Genomic DNA, 25,801 nt, shown 5'->3' with positions numbered 1-25,801 from the left:
AATGAGTTTCATTCACAATCTCACCAGCAAATATTAGTATCGTCGTACACTTTTCATTCACAAGGTTTTTTTTATTGTTTGGTTTAAAAAGGATAAATATTTAGAAATAATGTATATTTAACATGCAGCAACCTGAAAGTGCTCATGTGTACGTCAGCTTTGATCTTTGACCCGGAGACACATTTTACCTGATTGTTGAATGTGAAATTAAATCAAAACCTTCCAAGCAAATACGTACGTAAATAAGAAATGTGATGCATATTGAGTTTGATCAATTCACATTTTAAAATTCTTCACACATAAGTTGGAATCTTTCTTTTACTTTCTAAAAAATGGCATCAAACAATAAGTAATTAATTAATTAATTAATTTTTATCTTTAAAAAAAAAGTTGATTTTAAAATTACAGCTGCAGATACTGAGTCTGCTAAGTCAATACTTTTTCCTTTATTTAATATTAATGTGTAAGGATTTAAACATGGGACACAACCATTTGTGAATCAAATTTTGTCAGAACAAATGTCCACATTATACTGTTAGCTGCTAGCAAGCTAACAACTTGAAGCTAGCTCATTCTACAAAGTTGTAGCTACTTCAGTCACGATGAATAGTCAGCAGCTGAGTTTGAACTTCCCCTTGTTTTTACAAGAAAATAAATGCAAGGTGAGTTGGAAATGACTACATTAAGGTGATATATTCTACACAGACCTTTTTTTTCTGAGCTAATATAATTTAATGTATCACTTATACACAGTTGAATCTGATAGCTTGACTCTTGTTATTAGCAGTTACATGCTAACATGAGCTAGTAAACACAAACGTAACCATTCCATTTACACCAAGAATTTGTTTTATCAAAGCCGTTTTTTCATTTATTTTCCCTTCATTATTTTATACGTAATTTTCTGTCATGTTATTTTATCTCATAAACGTTTTAGTCCAGAAGCTATAGCTCTAGAGCTAAGCTAGCAACTGATGCTAAAGAGTGAGTCCGAGAGACTCCAGAGTGACAGATGGGTGCTATGTTTTATATTTGTAATGTAGTTCACAATGTAAAGTTAAAGGACATGAATAAAGACCATATTGTGTAGGAACTGATGTATAAATATCAGTATTTAATATCCTGATGTATAAAATTTGCTTTTGTTTTAGATTTCACATAAAGTTGAGCTGGAAAATGAAGACAAAGAGAGCGAAGCAGGGAGAGACAACCGTTCTGAGTAACAGGTATGGCACTTTATTGTGATTTCCTCTTCTTCTAAGCATCGTCTTAACAAAGGTTGTAATAAATACGGTATGAGAACATTTAAGAGTGGCCATCATAATTTGTTATTTACAAGTTTTTATTTTATTTTATTGTTCAATCAATTGAAAGAGATTCTTAACAAATATGTAGATGTTCATTTCTTTCACATTAGTCCATATTTGAACTCGTATATGGATCTATAAGTTTTTTGTTTTTTATGTTCTTCACGTTTGCCTTGGTTTAATCTAGAACAGGTCAAGAGTGATGGAGCAGGTTTTTAATTCTTTAAGCCAATGGACATACTTTTGATCGAATGAAAGAACAAAAAATAACATTGAAGGTTTGAAAAATAAACGGTCATTCTACCACTGCGTCGTGACAGTCAAGCATTGATACAGTTTATAGTAAGTAAGTAAGTAAGTCATTTATATTTGTAGAGCACTTTTCCAGACCACAAAGTGCTTAAACAATCAAAACAAAACCCAAAAAATATATATACTTAAAAGATCAAGACAAACACAGGAGTCTCAGAGAATCAAGGATGTTTCTTGAAGGAGTCAGTAGAAAGTAGGACGAAGGGAAGACTTTATAAATATATTGTTTATTACATGTTTATATTTGTAACATTGCAGATCACCATTAATGAAGAAATTGAAGCAATGATTGAGTAAAATAGTTCCCTAAAATATGAACCTAATTGTTTTAAATTTTAGCACCCCAATTAATATAATTTTAGAGCTCTAATTATTAAGAATATTTGTTCACATTTTGAGAAATGACCTCCCTAGACATCATTCATAACATTCTCTTTCCATGGACTGATGTCAAAGCTTGGCAAATGGATACATTCCTTGTAACTGGACACAGGTCCGATTTGGAAGGGCTGCTCTGGGACTCTGGTGATGTTGGTGTTGTCGCAGATGATCCGGGCCAGTGAAGTGCTGTTCATGGACTGTCTCTGTCCTTCAGTGAAGACCCCCTCATTTTCCCACCAGTGTCTGAAAGTGACAATTGGTTAACATCATTTCATCATGTCTAAGAGTCAGTGGTTAGTTACCGATCTCCCTTGCGAATTCTATCAAACTGAGTGGAGATGAGGCAGGCAAACAACGGCCCTACTCTTCCTCCAGGAACAAAAGGCTCTGCAATTCCTCCGAGCCACACGTCAATGTTTTCAGTCCGACGGTAGAGGTTCAGCAGGTTCCGGGCCAGCTTATTGTTTTTTAAAACTTGTCTCAGCTGCTTGCGGTTCTTCGGTGCAGACAAGCCACAAAACCTTCTCCATTCATTGTAACCTTGAGGCGGTCAAACGATATTTCAGTCTTTAAGAAGTTAAAAGTTACAATTTGATCTCAAGACATAAATGAAATACCAGGTAGTCCATGGTCTCTTCCTCTTTGTAAGTTGAGAGCAGCCAAGTCCAGAGCCAAGTCCTTCGAGAATTTAAACAGGTTCTCCCTCAGTTCATCATGCATCATATGATCTTGAGTATTCAACTTGGCTCTACGCCCCACCAGACCCCTCAAGATAGGATCCAAACCACCTGTGAAGGAAACAGTTATAAAGGATTAAATTTGGGGTTTCCGTCTTTAGAGAAAAATGGTACAACCAACCTATTAGATTGGAATCTTAACTGCTACTGTTTAAAGTAATTAAATAATCAACCAACAAAAGAAGTGACCAATGATCTTGAGTTATTGTTCAATGAATGCCTCTGTTCAACTTCAAACATACGGTTTGTGAGATCTGTGTTGTTTATATTGATTGATAAATATTGCTTTTCTCTCTCCTTGACATTCATAACCTGAAACTATGATTTATTTTGTGTCCGTTGAACAATCAACCATACTCTTAATGGATGATGGCGGGCATTGTATGCAACACATGGGTAAGAAGATTGTAGTAAAACAGTCTGAGACCTTCAAAGATGATTCTCCATGGTGTGAAGAAAGCCTTATGCAGCATCACGGTCGGGAAGTCGGCGTGTCGATGAAAATTTTCGTCTAGCCGGAACATGACTGGCTGGACCATCAGGTGAGCAAATCGATAAGCAGCAGTAGCGAACACATTGGCAATGCTGGGATCCACAGTTTCATCGTAGCCGTCGTAGTCGCTCAGCTGGTTCTCAATGACATCCGGGCCAACTATGTGCTGCAAGTAGTCCCCGAACGTCAGAACCTATGTGGCCAATAAAAAGTATGGGTCTTCAGTATTTTAAACATCCATAATAGATCTATATATACCAATTCCTTTTCAGTTTCCAAATCAGACTCTGACCTGAAGGTATCCCCCCATGATCTTGCGGGCTTCCTGGTAGATTCTCTCTCCTCTCCAATGAGGGTTCAGATCCACCAGAGCTCGAGCAAGCCTGTTGTGTTCTCTCAGCATAAGTGTATGTAAAGTTGTGAGAGCAATGTTCTCGTTGGAGCGCTCATCACCTTGATGAAACATTTAATCACAAATATGTCACCTACTGACCATACTTAGCACTTCAGAGGCAAGGTATGTTTCATCAGCTCAGAATCACATGTTTAGATCTTAGGTCATTGTAAATCTACAAGTTTAAGTCTTTTCTAAAAAAGACAAGGACATGATACACACATGGAATTTTCAACCCAAAAAATTAAATAGTACATTGTGGTCAAATGAGTACCCACCAGCCAGGAAGCAGGGCACCTCCACAGCTTCAGGGTCTCCGGTGATCCGAGCTCGGGTGGCACAGATGTTGAGGCCCATGCTGGTAAAAGGCAGGAGCTCTCTGCCGTTATCTGTGAACTCGGTGTTGACTCGCAGAAGTCCCTTATCTGAAGAGAGGTCCCGCAGGAATCTTGCTTTCACGTCATCTGAACCGTAGACTTGACCCACGTCGATGAAGGAGGTGAGAGAGTTCATCTGCTGCCGTACGTTGCTGGCACCAAATAGGAAGCCGGTGTTGCCAGATCCACAGGCTGGAGCCGAGCGGAAGAAGGGGATGCATTTCTTTGAGCTGTTGCCAAAGCGAGGGTCTTGTGCCGGGATCTAATGGACGGTTGAGAGTTGTGGTGCGAAAGGTTTGTGTGTCATTGTGTAGCGCCACACTGACCTTGATTGGGAAGCAGGGCTCGGTGCGTGCACAGGATTTGTCACAGTCTATGCCATCGCTAAAGGAGCGTATGACAGGAGAGTGTGGAGTAAACGTCAGATCGTGGTCGGTCCATTGTCCGAAGATGGTAACCAGGTGGGTGTAGAGGGGGTCGGATTCGACGTCCAAGTTCGCAGTGCCCAGAATACGATTGGATACTTCTCTTACCTTTTGAGTTAAAAAAAGAACATTTATACAACAAGTTTCACAGCCAATTTCTAGTCATCCTTACCAAGGGAAGGACGGTTTTGTCAAAGTTTGGATCCCAGCCCTTCGGCAGAGAGATGTCGTCTTGATACTCCGCAGGTAACCAGCGCGTGAATGGGATGTTTGAGGATCCCCAGCGAGTGTTCAATCTAAGTAAGAAAATAAACTTTTACCATTCCTTGTTGTTTAGCCAAGTACAATCCTGTCGTGAATTAACTGAAGATTGGATTACAGAGCTCTGATATACCCTTTAAACCCCTGAAGGTTCTCCACTGTCAAAGATACTTGGCATTAGTTTTCAGACCTGTTGTTGCAGATGCCATTTGCTGTCCGAAATCTGTCTAAATTTGGAGTAGTCTTGCAGGAAGGAATTCTTTGTCGAGGAGAGCAGCCCGTCAGGTCAGCGATGACCTCCAGGTCCTCCTCAGAGATCCAATCTGGACCAGAGAAACGGGTTAAACAGCAGCTGATTTACAACCAATTTTGAACAATACTGGCAAACTGCGGGAGGAGAACCTGTTGTGTTGATGGTTGAACGTTTTTGTCGGTACTCAAGGGATCTCTTGACGAGCCTTATCGCGTTATCCATGTAATCCGCAGAACGCACGGCCATCCGGGTCAAGCCAACTGGCTGCTTCAACAGACGCAGGAAATCTGATGGGTTGGCTGAGTTTCTTCTCACTCGCTCGAGGCTTCTATACCAGAAAGATGACAGTAACTGCTAGGATCACTATGCCAAAATCCATCACTCTTTTCAGAGAACCACAAACAAACATCAACCACTCGTTGGAATTTGGAAGTTTTTGTACTTACTCTCTCCTGGAGTACTCGTATGCAGAGTCCACCGTGGCCTTGGCATCCATCACTGCTCTTTCTATCAACTTCCTGCTTAAGTGCACATGGTCTGAAATTGAAAATAATTGAAATTGACGTTGATTTTGAATGGTCTGTGAGGCATTTGTTACCAGGCCACACATAGAGTATGATTTTGTTTATTATTGATTATTTAAATGTGTTTTGTTTTGACAAAACATAGTATTTTCCCCCGAGGTAAAAAATTAGCTTGTGGCTCTTGAAATTTCATGAACTTAAGATAGTAAACTAGTGAAAATGAGTGAAACACAAATTCTTTACTGTTTTTATATGAATGTTGGTCTGTAAATATAATTCCGACCAATACTGGTGGTCCTTGGTGCAAAAATGGTTGGGGACCCCTGATTTAGCTTTTATTTACAAAGAACTTATATATACAGGATTAAATGACAGCGGGGTTTCAGCTTTAATATTTTAATATTTTAGTCTTTATCTCGACTCCACAATAAATGGAAAAATCCAAGTGAACAACAATGTTTAATTATTATTATTAAGAAGGTAAAATGTCTGACTCCAAAGGGCGTATCTGGTTAGTATTGAAATGCAGTTTTGTTGTTAAAATAAACAAATACGTTCAATCATTCAAATCATTTTCCACCTGCTGACTGAGGCAGAATGACTCAACATCAGTGCTACAGTTAGGAGCAAATGAGGCAAACAAATTGATAAATGTAGGTTATAAGTTGCATTAAGAACGGTTGTGTTATCAAAAACATTTAAAAATAATCAGGGAAAATATTGGCCATATTGAAAACATCCCTAAAGAACTTTCACATTAGCGATGCAGTTTTTAACAGTTTGCAGTTTTGTTACTCACCAGCAACGATGAAGTTTTGGAGACTAAAACATAGAGCTGCAACCACCAGACCAAGTAGCTCCCTCATTTCTCTGGCAATGTAGATATTCTGTTTCTTCTATAATCTTGCTTTTTGTAAAATTAAAACGTGTGGAACTGATCCAAACAAATAGCCTGTGTAGTCCGAGGGCGATGGTTCTCTGTCCACCAGGAAGTATTTTGTGTTTCCTTCCCATATATATATACACGTATATAGGTCTGACAGGCCGAAGAAAGTGATGGGGGTAACCAACGTTATGCTTTTAAGACTCTCAATAGAAAGGGGCATGTTGTTTAACAGGAAACAAACGAAAAAATGTTTTAACTCTACATTTTAACGGGCCACAGACAAAAGCTTTGGCCCTGAGGTTGTACAAAGACCATAAGAGGTGCTAACGATATAGTTCCAGTTTACTAATCCAATCTGGGTAAACTGGTTACCCCACAGTTCTTATCTATTTATCAGTGTAAAGGAGGATGGATCTCTCTGTACATACATACAGTCTACCAAAAGAAAAAAGTCAGATAGATAGTTACAACTTTATTGATCCCTGTGGAGGTCTCTTTCGGGGGTTTTTTATGGCCACAACACAGCAACACCGACTGTAGATTAATAAAAAACAGGAACAAGAACAAGTTTCTATAAAAAGAAAGTGCAAGATGATACAATCTAAATCTAAAGATAAAGAACCTAGATTAAAAAAAAATAACAAAGACAAAGGATACAAATATTAACATGGAATATCGTCATCTTTTCACTACAATCTTGCCCAAAACTCAGAATTAAACAATCTAATAACACAAGGAATGAATGAGTCCCTCAGTCTATTAGTGTTGCATCATGGGTAAGATAAGGTAAAACTTTATTGATTATCATGGGAGGAACATTCATGCACTTCTCTGTTCCCTGATGACAGTGTACACAGGATGACTGTCATCATCCATGATGGACAGTATTTTGTCCAGCGATCTCCTCTCAGCAGCTGTCACCAGTGAGTCCAGCTTCAACCACAGAGCCAGTCCTCGTGATCAACCTGTCCAACCTGTTGACACTCCTCCTGGACACATTCCCAACACACCACAGCATAGAACCACCACAGGCTGGTAGAACATGCAGAGGAGTTTCCGGCAGATTATAAATATTGAGGGATCAATAAAGTTCTACCTAACCTAAGCTAAATGATCGGAGCCTCCTCAGAAAGTACAGTCTTTATCTTTAGACTTGGATTGTGTCATCTTGTTCTTTCCCTTTATGTTCTTGTTCTTATTTTATTTTGATTTATTTTTAATTTTTTATAAAAAAAATTGCTGTATGTATTGGCTATTGGAAAAAAACAATTTCCCGAAGGAGACCTTCTGAGGGATCAATAAAGTTTTACCTTACCTTACCTTACCTTCTTGCTTATACACATGGTCTGTGTTGCAGAATTCTTGTTTCTATCCCAACAAAATAATCATTCCAAAAACAAGTTCCAAAATTTAAGAGCGTTTGTACTGAAAGAGTTATTTATTCTATTGTTTGTAATTATTTTATTTTATGAAAAATCTATCTATCTATCTATCTATCTATCTATCTATCTATCTATCTATCTATCTATCTATCTATCTATCTATCTATCTATCTATCTATCTATCTATCTATCTATCTATCTATCTATCTATCTATCTATCTATCTATCTATCTATCTATCTATCTATCTATCTATCTATCTATCTATCTCTCTATCTCTCTCTCTCTCTCTCTCTCTCTCTCTCTCTCTCTCTCTCTCTCTCTCTCTCTCTCTCTCTCTCTCTCTCTCTCTCTAAATGTCACATGTCATAACCAATGGTAAATTGTTAAACTCTTTCTTATTGGACGACGTGCAAATATGCAGGATAGCGTGTGGATCAGCTGGAAATACAATGCAGTCTGGCGACATGTTTACGGGCAGCAGGTGACAGGAGGATAAAAGAATCGTCAGGTGAGACAATGATTGTGGTCAAACCCGATTCAAGTGTGTTACGATCAGACTCGTATGAAGTCATGGTTTCACATAAGTTGTTGGCTGGATTGTGAGTCGGACAGAGCGGATGCGTCTTTCTTTCCCACTGCCTTGTGTTCATAGTTTAACTGGACCAATAAGCGCAGGGTCAATGTTCCGTCTAAATGAGAGGATTGTGCAATGGAGTTGAATTTGGGAATTACTGACTACACGATGTCATTGTATTTGATTTGGTTATTCAAAATGTGCTTCCTCTTTTCGAAAAGAACTTTATTATGCAAAAAAGAATCTATTCCAGTGTATTACTCAAACACCTGCCCTCTTTTAGTTGATCACTAAAGAACAAAACCCTAACAGATTCCTTAATTCACCTATATTTGTTATTCGTCTATGTTTTGGCAACATTTGAACTGAAGATAACGGATTCTTCATTGTTTTAAATTCCTAATTATTTGTATTTTAGTTTTCCAGGATCACATTTCTTTATACATCACATAAAAGCCAACAGCGCTAACTTTTTTTATTCAAGTATTGGGATCCGAAGACTCTGAACTGTGTTTTCTTTTAATATAAAAAGAGAAGCCATTTTCGTTTCAATTGGACTGCATTTCCTGATAGTTGTGTCCAGTGAGGGGTTTTGAGAGTTCACCACACCAGGCAACGCTAATGAGTTCAGTTGTTTTTTGGGTTGATTTCCAGCTATTCTTAGTCGACCACTATATTGGATGGAAGACCCCTTTACAGAGAGAGGAGAGGTTAGTTTGAGACAGCAAGACATGCTGGTTTATTTCTCTACTCAGTCAGTCAATAGGTTATATTTGTTGACAAGTCACCACTCACTGGAAACATAATTATTGAAATATTATTATTTGTGTTAGTGGAAAAATCATATTGCAAATCATAAGGTATCTTGATAAAGGATTATCTTATATGTATTTCAAATCGAAGTATTAATACGATTTAGAGAGCTGCCTCGTAGGCTTCACAATTTCAAGATACTTTCGATGCAAAGACGCATTTTGACACATATTTAACTGCCCCACTTTATACACAAAAAAATCATTCTGGTGTAAAAGAGAATAAATGCTGAAACGAATCATAACAAAATAAGCTTAAACTGAGTGGAATGATGCTGCACAAGAGGGAAGTAAAATATATGAAGTCTTATAACTAAATAATGATTCCGTCCTTCTTGGTAGAGCTCAGCAGGGGGCGCTGTCTGACTGTTCTATTCTAATCTAAGGTTTCATTAAAACAAGATTTAAAACGTTTACGTTAACCAGGACATCCTCAAATTTATAGAAGAGATTTTACTATCTCCACTTAAATGTTACGATGTTTGAGAGCCAATTTTATCAGATCAAGGTTTTCCAAACGTCTGAACAATTAAAACCATTGGCTTAATGTCTTCTTTGTCTAAGACGGTTTCATGCTTCTACAGTATAATTATCTTGTTGTTGTTGAACCTTTGACATACGTTTACGAGCCAGGCCTCATTTTTGTAGAATATAATTATAAAGTTGTCACAATATGACCGACTGAAACACTGTTTACTTAGGTTTGAAGCCTTGTACTCGGTCTCTTTTCCTTTGTGTTTTAAATGAGAAAAAATCTTATCGAGCATTTGAACATTGTATACTAGATATTAGATAGACTTTATTGATCCCTCTGATATAGCTTTATATTCACATTAAAGAATCTTAAGTTTTGAATGTGACCACACAAATTAGTCACGGTAAAATACAGTATATTTTCTTCTTATTATATAAATATATATTTTTTGGGGGATATATGCTGCTACTCATAACGCTTTGAACTCTTCGGCTTACACGGTGATGCGGCCAATCTATAACACAGTGAAAGTAATAATAAATCTGTCTATCACAGAAGGTAACAGAGCTGCCGATAGAATCAATGGTGCGATGTTGGAGAACAACAGTGGAAAAAGAAAAGGAAATAAATAAAAATTATAGAGTGCTTGAACACAATGACTGTTCTATAGTTGGATGTTATTATATCATTATTATTTCATTCAGCTTATTTTCAATCTCTGATATAAAATAAATGGTTTGCCGGTTGGAGTTTGTTTTTTTTATCAAGTGGGATGAAAACAGTGATTATAGCTACTAAATTGCTGTCATTACAACTGAATGAGGTAAAGTAAAACAACATGGAAACTTTATTAAATGATCTGTATCCTGTGAAACCTTGGCAGCAAAAACTGAAATTATCCTGTCGTTCAATTTCTGTTGTTGAATGAAAACTATGGACTTTCCAAGCCTTCAAGAAAGCCAGTAGTCGCCAATACCACCCTGCTGGCCAGTTACCAACTGCCACAATTGAGACAATACAATTGAATTTGTTTATTACAGTGTATTTAAACATGTATAAAGGAACTTCTTGCAAACATACAAAAGGGAAAACAAATATACATAATCTTATTGCACGTTGTATCACATTCAAAGAGAAAGGTCACATTATTATTTCACTACTTTCAAGTCAACAACAAGGAATTTATAAAGGGTACTAAATTGCATCATAGGCAGGACTGGATATAGAACAATATGAAATTGTGATTTTTTTTTTTTAATTATCATTTGTTTATTGGATGTCATTGGCTTCAGTTCTTCCTCAGTCATTATGAAACTTGATAAGAAAAAAAAGGAAATTAGCAACAGAAATGTGACCTTCATTGTTGAATGATATCAGAAAACTTACGTTCATCTTTCCACGGATTCAGGTCAAAAGAGGGAATATCCTCACATTTAGTATAGCCAGCCCCTCTGGGGCGATAGAGGAAAGGGTCCTCTGGCACCTCATTGATCCCAGTATTGTCACAGATGAAGCGGGATAATGATGCTCCTTTCAGGGATTTTCTTTGGTTTTCAGTAAAGACTCCGTCTCTCTCCCACCAGAACCTAAAAAACGAAATTCTGTTAAGTTTTCAGCAGTTGGAATTTCTGAGCTCCTCTTCGCCGATGGTAGTTCAATTACCGATCTCCTTGCCGGACCTTCTGGAACTGAGTAGCAATAAGGCAGGCGAACAGTGGACCCACTCTTCCTCCTTTGACAAAAGGCTCTGAGATGCCTCCAAGCCACACGTCAATGTTATCTGGTGTCTCGTACAGACCTAGCAACTGATCGGCAAGTCCCGAATTCTCCATCACATCAGTCAGTTCTTTCATACTCTTAGGTTCTGATAATCCGCAGAATTTGCGCCACTTGTTGTATCCTGTCAATGATCAACATCAGAATTAAACCACTTTCTGTACAGTGCTAATAACCATAACATTATCACCACTGGTGGTATATTATTGTGGTTATTTTGCATGGCGTGTAGAGAGCCATTTGTTGGTTGTGAAAGTAATGCACACTGCAATAAACATGGGAACAATTCTTTACTGTTCTCTGACTTTTTGCCGTAGCAACCACCGCACATTGGAATAAAATAATTTCTCTGATAGTTTAAATATAGATCAGGGGTCACTGTATGCTTAATGTATAATCAACATGTTAAAGTATAAAAACCTGGAAGTCCATGGTCTCGTCCTCTCTGCATATTAAGGGCTGCTAAATCCAGGGCCAGACCAGCAGAGAATTCAAACATTCTCTCTCTGAGAGCATCTGGCATCATGCTGTCTTGTGTAAAGAGTTTAGCCTGCCCTCCAACCAGACCCCTCAGAATTGGATCCAAACCACCTAGAAGAAGATGAATGGGTACTTTTAGCATTTCAGTTGGTTAACCCCTTCCTTAAAAAAAAAAGTACCTTCAAAGACAATCCTCCAGGAGGCAAACAAGGCTTTGAACAGCACAGGGCTAGGATACGTGGGGTGATCCTTGTATTCCTCATCAAGTCGAAACAGGATAGGCTGGATTGCTACGTGGCCAAATCGAAAAGCAGCAGTTGCAAACACGTTGGAGATGCTGGCATCCACTGAGTCATCATAGCCAGGGTAGTCAGGCAACTGCTTGGCCATATATTCAGGACCAACAATGTGAGGCAAGTAGTCTCTGTAGGTAATGACCTACGAGAAAATACAACATACAGTAAGTCTTAAAGAATTTAAAAAAATGTGTGACTCTTATCTCCACCACTCACCTGAAAGTATCCGCCCATGATCTTCCGTGTCTCCTGGTAGATTCTCTCTCCACTCCAGTGAGAGTTGAGTTTTTTCAAAGCCCGTGCCAGACGATTGTGTTCACGCATCATCAGTGTGTGCACCGATGCAAGACCAATGTTCTCGTTTGCACGCTTGTCACCTTAATCGTCAGATTTCAATATTCATTTACTGTCTCAGGTTCAAATATTTTTTTTTTATCTTAGTTCCATTAGTGACTTACCAGCAATGAAGCAGGGAACCTCTTTGATATTTGTATCACCTGTGATGCGGGCCCTTGTCGCACACATGTTAGCCCCCGGGGCAACAAAAGGCAGAAAATCACGATTTCCATCGGTATATTCAGTGTTCACTCTCAGGAGTCCTAAATCTGAGGTTAGTTCCCGTAAAGACGTTGCTCTGGATTCATCAGCGCCATAAACCTGGTCAACATCAAAATACGAGGTAATGGCGTTCATCTGCTGCCGAACAGCTCCTTTGCCAAAGAAATAGCCCGTCGTACCGGTTCCACAAGCCGGAGCTGAGCGGAAGAAGGGCATGCACTTCCCCGAGTTTCCAAAGCGAGGGTCATGATTTGGTATCTGCGAGGAGGACAAACCTTTAGTAACCCCTGTCACGGTCACCAAAGTGGACCTTTCCAGGATGCCAGTGTGTGATTTCCCAGTAGCCAGTGCACACAACACAAAACAATTCAATCTTTTACTGTCACGTGTCGTACTGACCGCAATGGGAAAGCAGGGCTCAGTGCGTTCACAGCTTTTGTCACAGTCCATACCATGACTGAAGGAGCGGATGACGGCGGACATGGGGGTCAGGGACAGATCGTGGTCAATCCACTGTCCATACATGGTCAACATGTCGGTGTAGAGTGGGTCGTTCTTCAAATCACAAGTAGTTGTTCGCAAGATACGATTAGACACTTCTCTGACCTGTAATGTCCAGCGAAAAAAAGGGTGATGTGTTGGTATTTAATGATCATATGATTTGAAAATACTCAGAGGAATCGTTAAACTGGGCCAAAGTACCAAGGGAAGAAGATGGCCATTGACTTCCAGGTCTGCATCCCAGCCTTTAGGCTCAAACATTTTGTCCTGGTACTCTGCAGGCAGCCATCGTGCGAGTGGAATGTTGGAGGCTCCCCAGCGAGGGTTTTTTCTTATATGGAACAGAAAAAGCGAAGTTTTCAGAACATTTTGTGTTTGCAAAGAAAACTATGTTGCATCATTCACCTTTTTCAATTTTTAAAATGATTCATAACAAAACTCTACACTGACATGGGAGGAAACTAGGGATAGACCGATAATCAGCATTTTGAGGCATATCGACATCGGCCTTTTTGATAATCCGACAGCCGATAAGAGATCAATTTAAAGCGAGTATTTTGGCTCGGATGCAGCAGCGCCCCCATGCCTCTATGATGTTTAATAATAAATGTACTTAAAGTAGGGCTGCAGAATTATTGGTTAAAAAAATCACGATGTCATTTCCAAGTGACGACGATTATTAAAAATAAATAAAAATCAACCGCTTCCTTTTCTCCCTCAACAAGTGATCACTCAACAATCACACAATTCTAATAGTATGAATAAAAATATACTGATGTGTATGACAGTTACAGGATGTACTTGTATATGAATGAGTAACAAGAGCAACTGTGTAAACATGTAAGTAAGTCATTTATATTTGAAGAGCGTGTGCAGTAAAAGTCACTAATACATATATTTTCCTCACTTTTAGCACGTTTTTGCAGAAGTTTTTTAAGTATTTGCCGTGAATATAGTACGTCTGTTCATTGTTTTTTTGTTCAATAAAGTGCAATAAATATTTACATTGGGGGAAAAAAATAGTAAGAGAATTGTGATCTCAATTCTAAGTGAACAAAAAAAATATTCTCATTTTCGTGAAGCCCTAGCTTGAAGCCATTTAAACAAAGTGTTGCCAGTTGTATTACTCAAAAAATGTATGCCAATATATTAACTTTTACTGCAAATTAATTTCGGCTCCAAATATCGGTTTTAGGCCTCCTTTACTACTAATAATCGGCATCGGCCATGAAAAAACCTCGTAGAGGAAACCAGATCTAATTTGAGTCCTCGAAGTTGTATGTTGTTTGAGAAGAGTATCACAAAGTCCTCACCTGTTGTTGCAGACGCTGCTTGCTGTTCGAAATGTGTTCAAATTGGCAACAAGTTCACACACAGGGACGCGGTGCCTGGCAGAGCAACCTGTCAGATCCGAAATGCACTTCAGTTCTTCCTCCGACAGCCCATCTGAGAAGCAAAGGGTCGCCATTAGCTGGGTGTCTGAAGGTTTGCGCTCAGGTCACATCATTGGCTTTTCTGCTGTGTTCTGATGTCTGTCACTTTTTGAAATACCTAAAAGGGGGTGACACTGTTACCTGTAGCATTCAGGGAGCGCTTCTGACGCCGAAACAGGGATTTCTTGATCAGTCGGATCGTGTTGTCCATGTAGTCTGCAGCCCGGACAGCGGTCCTGGTCAGACCCGACGGCTGCTTGAGCAGACGCAGGAGATCCGAGGGCCTGGCTTCATTTCTTCTCACGCGATTCAGCGACCTGCAGAGTGTGTGGGGGGGGGGTTTCTTCGTCGGTTACGTTCATATGTTGCAATAATAGACTATGAGAATCCCTTACTCTGTCCGTGAGTACTTGTAGGCAGAGTCCACACCTGTCTTGGCAACCAACACAAACTTCTCTATCTCATTCCGGCTCAACCCGGACGCTAAAAAAGAAAATAATTGCTTATTAATATAAAGCAATTCAAGTCAGAAATATTGTTATTGTTTTTTTTAAATATTGGATTAGTGTTAACGTTGAATTGAACGTTTCTAAACAATCTGTTCCAACTCAATGAGTCTAGCTCCTCTAGTCATTAAAATAAAATATTACGATATGGCAGCATAAGAGACAGATTTTGATATTTGATCCTTCAAAAGAGTTTGAATGAGAAAAATTTTGTCACCTGAGGTCAGCCGAATCTGCAGGCAGAGAATAGTGACGGCAGCAGCAGCCAATAAACTCACACACCAACTCATCTCTGAAGTCCAGAATATTGGTCAGATGTTGTACATTTAATTACTTTATAATTTAAACCAGATCTAAAAACATCCCATTGTTAGAGAAAGGTAAAGATCACCTGCAATGAAAGACTTCTCTGCAATGAAAGACTTCTCAGCGATGAAAGACTTCTCAGCGATGAGCCGGCAACCTTCTGTAAAACTCTCTGCTTTCTCCTTTAAATACACATGTCTGGAATTTCCTGACACTTAAACATTTTACCTGCTTTTCTTGTTGTGATTATTTGTTTCCGTGAATCAGTCTTGACAACTGGTGAACGTGCTTGGCATGTAACATACCTGCAGGATATAATAGTCTCCTACCCTCCCTTTGTCTGTGTTTTCTTTTGTTTGGTGTTTAATAAAACGTGTAATTAATGATGTAGTGTCACTGTTGGCGAAGGGTTTTGAAAGCCTTTTTATTTATTTAAAGGGTGTTTTTTGTCTAGTGTCACTATGGTGTTGACAGGTGAGTTCACCGGGCTAGCAGTGTTGGAGGTGGCACTGGCGGTGATGGAGAAGATCGGCCACGGCAACATTAGGTCAGCAGTCCGGATGAACGGTGCTGTGGTTTTGTTTGTGGCCAGACTAGATCTAGCGGGTCGTCTGGTGGAGGTCGGCGGGGTCCTGGAGCAGGTTATACTGTTATATATTCCAGAGACACTTCTGTTCTAGATTGTAAGCGACACTTGCGTGCTGAGGCCAGAGTCTGCAGACGTGAGAATGTTTATTTATTTTCATGTTCAGTAGGTTTTTAATTATAAGAGATCAAAGTTTCATGTATTTTTCCTGTGAAAATATTGATTTATTGTCATTTAAGTAAAGTGAATTAATGTCACTGTTAATCAAGCACAATATATTTTAATTCTTATAAAAAAAACAACTTAATAGTTGACAAAGATCTGACTTTATGTTCATGTTCAGCAGGTTTTTAATTATAAGAGATCAAAGTTTCATGTATTTTTCCTGTGAAAATATTGATTTATTGTCATTTAAGTACAGTGTATTTGGATCCGGACCAGGGGCGGAGGAGTGGGGCTGAGCGGGCTGGAACGTGGGTCATTCACACATTTCCACACACTACTTCTAGTCATCGTTAAGTTGTGGTTAATTTTTGTTCATCATTTTCCCATCAACACGCATCTTCTAGACATTTTCACCCTCTGAAACTACCATCCAAATTCATTGCAGAATATTTGACAAAGACACTTTTCACTTTCAAAGAGTTCTCCTTTGTTCTCCTTTCGTAATTACAAACGACTAAAGAGAAACACAACAAGGGATTAAAAAAAGGAATAAACATTCTCAACTTTTACAAGTAGATTTTTTTTCTTGTATTTTAAACTTTTAAACTTACTATGACTTTTTTGGTCTCAGTTAGTCATTAAAAATGAATCCTATCAATGTTTAGGATAGATTTTATTTTCAACTATCAATTTGTTAACCTAAGGTAACTTTACAGAAGTCATGCAAAAGCAATATAGTTTTAATTTAACTTTAACTTTAAACAATGTATGTCAAAAACTGATTTTTTTTTTATGTCACCTGTCCTTGTAACTACTGTTTCTAAATGAAGGTGATCCATGAAAATAAGTTACATGTTCGAAGTTACAAGGATTTTTTTTTTTTTCACTCAAAACTTTTCAGGCACTTGAAACTTGTGTTGACACTATTCTATAAACCCAAAACAATAAAGCATTTATAAACTATGTGAAAACCTAGAATTCCAAAAAAACAGTTACAATCATAGCCATGATAAACATTTTTAATGTTTCAATCATCGTGTTGAGAAAACCATTAAAAGTTACATACAGAGTTAATGTCATGTACTTCAGTTTTATACAGAAACAAGAAGAAAAAATAAAATCTACTTGTAAAAGTTGAGAATGTTTATTGAGAACTTCATGCTCTTCTTCTCAGGATGTTAGTGTAAGACTACAGATATTACATTTTAAAACATCTCGTCAATGTGCCGTCTATCCTGTTTTAATGCAAATGTAACAACTTCTGCCACACTTTTGTAACCTTTGAAGCATAAGTTACAGAAATGTCTGTATCCTAAGAACCCTTTAGGGTTAAGGATGCCGTAATAATGCTCTTGAAGCAAAAAGAGATTCATAGGATTTGCTCTATCTTTGAAATCTGTGGCGAAATGACTGAGAGGTTGGTTTAATTCAGCTCTGTAAAATACAAGGATTTTTACGCTTGACAATCTTAGAAACGTTTGATATCTGTAAACGTGACAGCTGTGCTTTGGAGAGCTTTTCCCTGTTTGACGCACTCTTCATATGAACCTTTTGGGTCTAACAGATGTTGCCAGGCTTATGGCAAAACAAAGTTGATCTGCTCTTTCACCCACCACGATGAGATATTGTTTCTTTTTAGCAGGGATTTCTGAATCAAGAGTTTTCGTTTCACTCCTGCTCCTCCGCGGGGATTCTTTACGATCTGAACCGTAAATTCAATCTTTTCAATCATAGCCAGCGTCCTATCAGATTGTTGTGTTATTGAGGACGTTTTCAAAAGCTGGAAAAATATTATCGCCTTTATCGTTGACAACAACTTTGATGTGTTCCTGCATTTCCTATTCCTTCTTGAGTATCGACTGTGTTTTCTGAGGTTTAGGTCTCCAGTAAAAATAAGCTTCTTCTTCGGGTATGTTAGTCCACGAGTAATGATAAGTTATTTCCATCAATGCCGCCTCCCATCTTCCAACCAATTCGATATGTTTTGCTAAATCCACACGAAAATCATCGCTTATATTATCTTTAAAGACCTTGTAACTGGCATTGGAGGGGAGAGTGATGTAAAACCCTTTGTTCTTCAGAGAGTTCATGGATCTTAGGTTCTGCCTGTTTGCTGATGGAGACAAGGAAGTTGAAGTTGCTTCAGGTATGACCTGCTCAGGCTTCAAACATACTGGACTTGGCTTTGCATAAAGCCCATCTTCTGCCTGTAACTCTGAATTTGTTTCTACAGACTTGGACACAGTGGAGTCAAATTCTGGCTTCCAAGTGGTGGAAGATATAACAGTGGGAGTTGTTGTTACCAAAGTAGTTTCTAGGTTGGAGGAGCCTGTGTTCGTCGAAGAAAAAAAACACAGATTTACGCGGCGCATCGGAACCAACGTCTCGCGTAATGTTGATCGGCGTCTCCGTTATGAAACCTTTAACGTCGAGTGTTTGTTCGGACATGGTGAGTATTTTCCTCTTCTGTATATGCTGTCAGATTTGAATCCTCTGTCAAAGCGATCGCGAACAAACTGAGTCAACAACTCTACCAGCTGGAGGTCATTCATTGATAATGACTGCGAGTTTCCCAATGCTTCAGTTGCAAGATAAGAATTTAGGGAGTTGCGCATCTTGTCTAACCTTGACTGTCCAAAGCGTGGGATAAATGAATGACAAATTTGATAGAGTTTTAGAATATAAAAAAGAATCCAAAGGTTCATGTACTGATGATTTCTGTAGAGACCTGGACGAAGATGGCTGTGCTACGAGGATACAATGTTTACAACAAGATTTTTCTTTACAACTCTACAAACTACCACTTATGAAAGTTTGGACTTTAAATTTCTTAAAAAGGTCCACATTCCTGAGTCACAGTTGTGGCAGGGGGCGGGGCCATAGACGGTGGAATCATCAAGGTCATCCATCAAACCCTTTGACAAAGGTTGTCCCAGGGGGAGGGGCCATAGTACAGGTCATGTAGTACATCTCTCTGATATACACCACAACTTTGTTCAAAACATTTTTAACAGAAACGAAACACATGAAAATAATGTCATAACACACACAAATTAGGTATAAAAACAAAGCAGAATTCACAGACCCAGAAATCTATAGAATCAAGAAACTGACTAAAACGCAAATTTGACAAAAATGGCCGGTCATTTTATTTTGCTTTTTACTAAATTATTGTTTTTTTTTAGCAACGTTTTAAACTTCTTCCTTTTTAATATGGAGGGTTTAAAAGTGGTAAGTTTAAATACAAACGGGTCCCGTGAATTAAGAAAGAGGGTCCGAAGACATCAACGTTTATTCCTACAAGAGACTCAAAGTGATTGATGAACGAGACTGACTGGACCAGAGAGTGGGAAGGGGAAGTGCTGTTAAGTCACGGCACAAACATCAGTGCAGGAGTGGGCTTTTTATTTTCCAGAGAGTTTACCCCAAACTCTTTGAGAGTTGAGCACATCATCCCCAGCTAGTGCCTTTTAGCTGTTTTTATTTATTTTTCTGTTGTTTTTATCAACGTTTATGCTCCAAATGTGCTGAATTAGCTGAGCCACTCCAGCATGTCTTTGCTGAACTAGCTGAGCCACTCCAGCATGTCTTTGCTGAACTAGCTGAGCCACTCCAGCATGTCTTCAACCTCAGTCTACGGCTGGGGAAAGTGCCAACTCTGTGGAAGACTTCCTGTATCGTTCCAGTCCCGAAAAAGATCCGACCAAGTGTGCTGAACGATAACAGTCCGGTGGCACTGACTTCGCAGCTGATGAAGACACTGGAGCGGCTGGTCCTCAAACATCTCAGGCCACAAGTCCAGCACGCGCAAGACCCTCTGCAGTTTGCCTACCAGCCAGCAGTTGGTGTGGAAGATGCCATCCTTCACCTCCTGCATCGGAACTACTCCGACCTGGATAAAGGAAGCGGTTCAGTGGGGATCCTGTTCCTGGACTTTTCTAGTGCCTTCAACACTATCCAGCCCACTCTGCTGCAGCACAAATTGTCACAGATGCATGTGGACCCTGGTCTGGTCTCCTGGATTACAGATTATCTCACTGATCGACCACAGTATGTCAGGCTGAAGGATATCACGTCTGACACTGTGGTGTGCAGTAAGGGAGCACCTCAGGGGACAGTACTGGCCCCTCTCCTCTTCACCATCTACACTTCAGACTTCTGCTACAACTCAGAGCTGAGTCTCGTCCAGAAGTATGCTGACGACACTGCCATTGTTGGATGCATCAGGGACAACAGCGAAGACGAGTATAGGAGTCTGATACGTGACTTTGTGGACTGGAGTGAGAGGAACCACTTGCAGCTGAACACCTCAAAGACCATCAGAGGCGACGAGGTGGAGACAGTTGATAACTATAAGTACCTCGGTGTGTGGCTGGACAGTAAACTGGACTGGTCCTGCAACACAGACCATGTTTATAAGAAAGTTCAGAGTAGACTGTACTTTCTGAGGAGGTTTCGATCATTTAACATCTGCAGGAAGCTCCTCTGCATGTTCTACCAGTCTGTGGTGGCCAGTGTCCTGTTCTATGCTGTGGTGTGTTGGGGTGGAAATGTGTCCAAGAGGAGTGTCAACAGGTTGGACAGGTTGATCTGGAGGACTGGCTCTGTGGTTGGAATGAAGCTGGACTCACTGGTGACAGTTGCTGAGAAGAGATCATTGAACAAACTACTGTCCATCCTGGATGATGACAGTCATCCTCTGAACACTGTCATCAGTGAGCAGAGAAGCAGAATGAGTGCATGAATGCTCCTACCCAGGTGCAAAACAAATAGACTCAAGGACTCATTCATTCCTCGGGCTATTAAATTGTACAATTCTGAGTTCGGGGGCAGGAGTGGAGTTAAAGTATCTGGATGTTCTGTTCTATGTTAGTCTTTGTATCATTTTTGTCTTCGTTCTTTATCTTTATCTTTAGACTTAGATTGTATCATCTTGTTCTTTCTCTTTATTTCTCTTTGTTCTTGTTCTTATTTTATTTTGGGGTTTTTTTAATCAAAAATTGCTGTATTTGCTGTGGCTATTAAAAAAAAACAATTTACTTTACCTTGCCTTACCTTACCTTAAATAGAGGTGCAGAGAGAAACTCAATGAGAAATTGAATTTATGTGGCTCCACCCAGCCAGGATAAGTAACCTGGAAGAGATGGAAGCTGGTCCTGGAGGAGGTCATCATCCACCAGGTCCAAACCTACTGTGTTCCCGGCAGGTTGATGATAGACAACGTCTGCCTAATTCAGGATGTTTTGGAGGTCTCCAGTTCATTAGGCACCGACATGGGCTTTATCGCACTAGATCAAGAAAAGGCGTTTGAACACAGCTACCTGTGGAAAGTCATGGGTAAGTTTGGGTTGTGGGAATGTGGTTCTATCGTCTAATGCTGATGATGTTGTAGTTTAAGTAAAAAAAACAGCACGATGTTAACGCACTTTGCCATTTTATCAGAGAGATTCTCGACCATGTCTCCTGCTGAGAACAGGGGAAAAAGTGAGGCTGTGTGTTTGAATGGATGGCGGCACGGCCCCCCAGTTTTACCCCAAAACCTCACGTGGGAGAACGATGGTTTTAAATACCTGGGTGGGTTTTTAGAAAATGTAGACTTTAAGAAAAAAAAATAGGACTGTGCATTAGAAGAGCTGGAAGAAAAAAAAATAGAAATGGATACAAAAAGAAATGTCTTTTATAGAGAAAACACTTTAAATAACCTTGTCGCGTCACTGCTGTGACACCAAGTCGCTGTTTTAAACCCTCCCCCGGCCTGCTCGACACAATACAGGCAAAAATGATCCATTTATTTTGGGATGGGATTCATTGGGTGCCACAGTCAGTCTTGTTTTTACCTCGTGAAGAAGGGGGCCAGGGCTGCCGGGACATTACTGGGGAAACGCTCTGTGAGGTTTGCTGGGAGAGCATTGGACGAGCGTAAAAAGAGACTAAAGGCTCCAGAAAGAACTTTACTCCGCCAATACATCGACGGCGGGGCGGAGCCAAACCCAGCGGACCTCTTCCTGGACCTGCACCTGAGCCCTGAGGTCCTTGACGGCAACAGCCCACTCCTGACCACCACAGACAAATACTTTAAAACAGTACACAAGGCCACAAAAAATATATATATATATTTGAACTGTGTAAAGATTTTAAAGCACAAAACCCTCTTACATCGACCAACCACAGCATTGATAAGCAGACTTGGGGACTGGGGCCCGCAGTGGAGGTCACTTTACAAACCCCAATTTACAAAAAGAACCAGTGACCTACAGTGGAGGATTTTACACTGGGCAATAGCAAGTAACTTCTTTTTTAGCACGTTTTTAACATAGTGTTTTAAACGAGTGTCCTTTCAGCAGCCAAACAGAGAACACTTTTCATATTTAGTGTGGGAGGCGTTGAATCAACTGTTCAATGGCAGTGTATCTGACTCGTAATGGACACTCACTGGATGTGGTCCCTCTGTGGAAACAGAACATTAAATCCAGACTGAGGCTGGAGTTCTGCTTCCACAGAGTCATCTGTAACACTGAGATGTTTTCTTTTTTGGATCTTCGCCGGGCCCTTTGTCTAACTCCCACTCTTTTCACCCCCTTCTTTATTTGCTCCAAACTTGATTGAATACCATCTGCAAAGGCGTGTCTCATCCTCTTGAGTCCCCCCACTGTTGTCAATGCCACTTCACAAATTGCCAGTCGCCACAGTCTTGATAGCAGTCCATGTTGAACATGACATGAACTGTGGTTAAGGGATGAATCATATCACTTGCCAAGGCAACTCTTAATCGATGGTTTAGCCTCCGCCTGGACTTGTAGCTATAACTTGCCTGTTACCATTTCGGATCAGGAGTCTTCTTGACTTCTTCGGCTTGAGCATATTTTGAGCCCAAGATGCTCATTAAAACGCCTATAGAATTGTTACGGTTGCTTAACAACTGTTTTAGGTGCCCCTACATTCCTTGGCCTCCCGGAACTGACTGAGGATGCCTGGGTGCCTCCTAACCATGTAATTTGACAGTTTGGACGGAGAGAAAAATAAATCTTTCATTCAACGCTTTTGAGTGAATGCATAGAATGTATGTTAATCACATTGTATAGGGGGGGGGGTGGGGGGGGGTTCATGTTCTCACATAACACATTGTTACCCTGCATAACATGTTATTTTTGTTGGATGGTGGCAGTTACCAGTGACCTAACTTTGTGCTTGACTTGAAACAACATTAAAAACAAAAGAAAAAATGTTTCCTGCTAAAGGCTCTGTCGCCTGGAACCAATTTTAACCGTGCATTCCCCTCTGGCTCCACTTCTTTTTCTTGTTGTGCGAGCTTTTATTGTTCTTGCTTATCTTATCGTAAAGAACTTCCTTGATTAGCAGAAAACTAGAAAAAGCCTCATGTCTGGCAGGAATTAAACAATTCAATGTGTTTCCAGATTTATTTTCTCTTCTTAAATGTTTGTCACATGTCTACATCACTTATATAATAGATATGAGCGCAGGGCAGGTCTCTTTGTACTGTAAAAACTTGATAAAAACCTGTCAGTTATTAACACATTAACACATTAAATGGTAAACTGTTGCTAGTAATAGTATCACTCTTCTTCTTTTTTGTCTTTTTTTTAAACTCAGGATAGCATGTTGGTGTTGGCATCATCACATTTCGTCTGACAGTGACATGATAATTGCCACTTAAACAGAACATCAACAAACGTCCAGAAGGAAAGGTGAATTGAAAGTGAGGATAGGTTTCAGTTACAAAAAAGGATATCATCATATCAAGTGTCAGTAGAGAGTTAGTGCCTAAGAAGGGTTGCCTGATCCAGGCCAAAGTTAACCCAAAAACTGATCAATAGAACATCGATCTATCCGAAACACAATTAATCCGTTTTACAAAAGAGTCATTAAAAAAACACTGTAAAGTTATTTTCTCCAAACCAACATTTTGAAAGAAGCGTAACCAACCAGTCCATCTTTAAATGATTAGTTAGATCAGTTGTGAACATTTGCGACCCCGTTCTCTATTTGAAATATAAACACCAAAGTTTTATCAAGTGATCGTAAAAGAAGACTCTACTTCTGGAAAAGGTTGTGATCTCAAACACGTCTAACATAACACGCACATTCCTCGTCTCTTTGCCAAGCTTTCTCAAATTCCACTTAAGCTAGTTTCCGAGCAGTAAGTTAACCAGATAAAAATAAAAACCAAATAAGAGATAACACGGATGACTTGAGCAGTTGTTAACTACTTATCTCTACTTCAGCTGGAATTTTAGCTGGAGATCAAATCATTCAACTGCAAGATTGATCATTATCGTTACTACCTTCTCATGTGCATCCAGATTAAATCGTTGTCGAAATGCCACCTCCAATGGACTCGATTTAAGATGTGGGAGAACTTTATATTGTATAAGTTCAAAACAGGGTCATGATGAGGGACTTACTGCATCTTGGAGAGGAAGACTTCAACGTTTTAAACATTTGGGTGATTCAGGATAGTCGGTGTTTTCACATTCGTTGCCCTTTAATGCTCCAATTTCTCAGTGTTCTATACGTTTAAATGTCTGTTGGATACTTAACCAATTAGAATAAGAAATTAAAAGTATACATGGAACTTATTTTCATTAACCAGGAGCTGTCAATCAATGACTTGTGGCGCCTAAGAGGCCAAAGCATACGTTTTGCTACTGTTGCTGCTCAGCATCAGCCATGTTTATGCTGTTGAATTCCCAGTTAATATTCAAGCTAGCACTACTTAGCGCTCTGGTTTCTTTTTCCAAAACACAAGAATGTTAGGTGATTTGGGCCTTGTGATACGCCGGTACCTCTCATAACAAAGCCCCATAATGCTGGATGAATTTAAGGCTTGACAGGAAATTTTAAGTTAGTGACGCAACTCTCTTGTTTTTGTTTTTTTTTAATCTACATTCACAATCTCACACACGCTCACAGGCCGAAGTGGCTGAAATATTTTGCATGAGGAGTCTCCCTTCTTCCCTGAATGTACAAGGAAAGATGATTTCATTGATAGAGGGATCAGCTTTCACACAGCAGAGAAGACGAGGGAAACAGTGGAGGATTATTTGACCTGCATGTAAATATCAAGACAATCCTTTCATACCAGGCTGTTAAATGCATTATCCCTTTCTAACCTCTGACCTCTAACCTCCATTATGAAAATGTCTATAATTACAACAAGTAAGAGTATTGATGAATGAGTGTGTTATAGAGTATTAATCATTTAGTAGTTTGTTCATGTAATTTTGCCTTGTTTTAAGGTGAAAATAAAAAAAATAAAGAGCAAATGTTTGATTGCTGTCAAACTCATGTGACAATCCCAAGGACCGTATTTGGGTGTGGCATTTACTGGAACATTGCATGCCATTAACAAAGGTTACCTTGGATTACAACATGTTGTTGTTGGCAGTGTTGATCTTGTGGTTGCACAATGCTCCATTTTCCATCCATATTAATTGACTCAATCAGAGATGCCACAGTCTTCCTACACCTTTATTGACACATCAGAATTCTTTATTAATGCCATTATTAGTGGAGGAGGTCAACTTATTGTTTTGATACAATGTGCAACATCAAACATTGGAAAATAACCTATTAAACAT

At 39.4% G+C, this 25,801-nt stretch overlaps 2 protein-coding genes across 2 annotated transcripts; both read right to left on the bottom strand.

Annotated features, from left to right (window-relative positions):
* Positions 1 to 2,029: 2,029 nt before the first annotated feature.
* Positions 2,030 to 6,347, bottom strand: LOC148087912 (eosinophil peroxidase-like). The gene is made up of 12 exons (XM_087813131.1): positions 6,264 to 6,347; positions 5,387 to 5,477; positions 5,090 to 5,268; positions 4,878 to 5,010; positions 4,599 to 4,722; positions 4,328 to 4,534; positions 3,903 to 4,263; positions 3,523 to 3,683; positions 3,165 to 3,423; positions 2,618 to 2,788; positions 2,303 to 2,540; positions 2,030 to 2,243 (listed from the first exon to the last, which is right to left on the bottom strand). The coding sequence occupies exons 1-12, from the start codon at positions 6,328 to 6,330 to the stop codon at positions 2,030 to 2,032; spliced, it is 2,205 nt and encodes a 734-aa protein (XP_087669257.1). The 5' UTR covers positions 6,331 to 6,347.
* A 4,277-nt stretch (positions 6,348 to 10,624) lies between these two features.
* On the bottom strand, positions 10,625 to 15,995 carry LOC148087911 (eosinophil peroxidase-like). Its single transcript, XM_087812762.1, has 14 exons — positions 15,936 to 15,995; positions 15,537 to 15,633; positions 15,035 to 15,122; positions 14,781 to 14,956; positions 14,520 to 14,652; positions 13,408 to 13,537; positions 13,105 to 13,311; positions 12,606 to 12,963; positions 12,364 to 12,524; positions 12,031 to 12,289; positions 11,792 to 11,962; positions 11,258 to 11,495; positions 10,982 to 11,181; positions 10,625 to 10,909 (listed from the first exon to the last, which is right to left on the bottom strand). Exons 1-14 carry the CDS (start codon positions 15,993 to 15,995, stop codon positions 10,902 to 10,904), a joined length of 2,286 nt encoding a protein of 761 aa, XP_087668888.1. The 3' UTR covers positions 10,625 to 10,901.
* Between the last annotated feature and the right edge of the window lie 9,806 nt (positions 15,996 to 25,801).

The sequence above is a fragment of the Callionymus lyra genome, chromosome 1 (assembly GCF_982586985.1).
Source record: "Callionymus lyra chromosome 1, fCalLyr1.hap1.1, whole genome shotgun sequence".
NCBI classification, from domain to species: domain Eukaryota; kingdom Metazoa; phylum Chordata; class Actinopteri; order Syngnathiformes; family Callionymidae; genus Callionymus; species Callionymus lyra.
The sequence above is the reverse complement of the archived record's forward strand: the minus strand, read 5'-3'. Positions and strand labels throughout refer to the sequence as shown.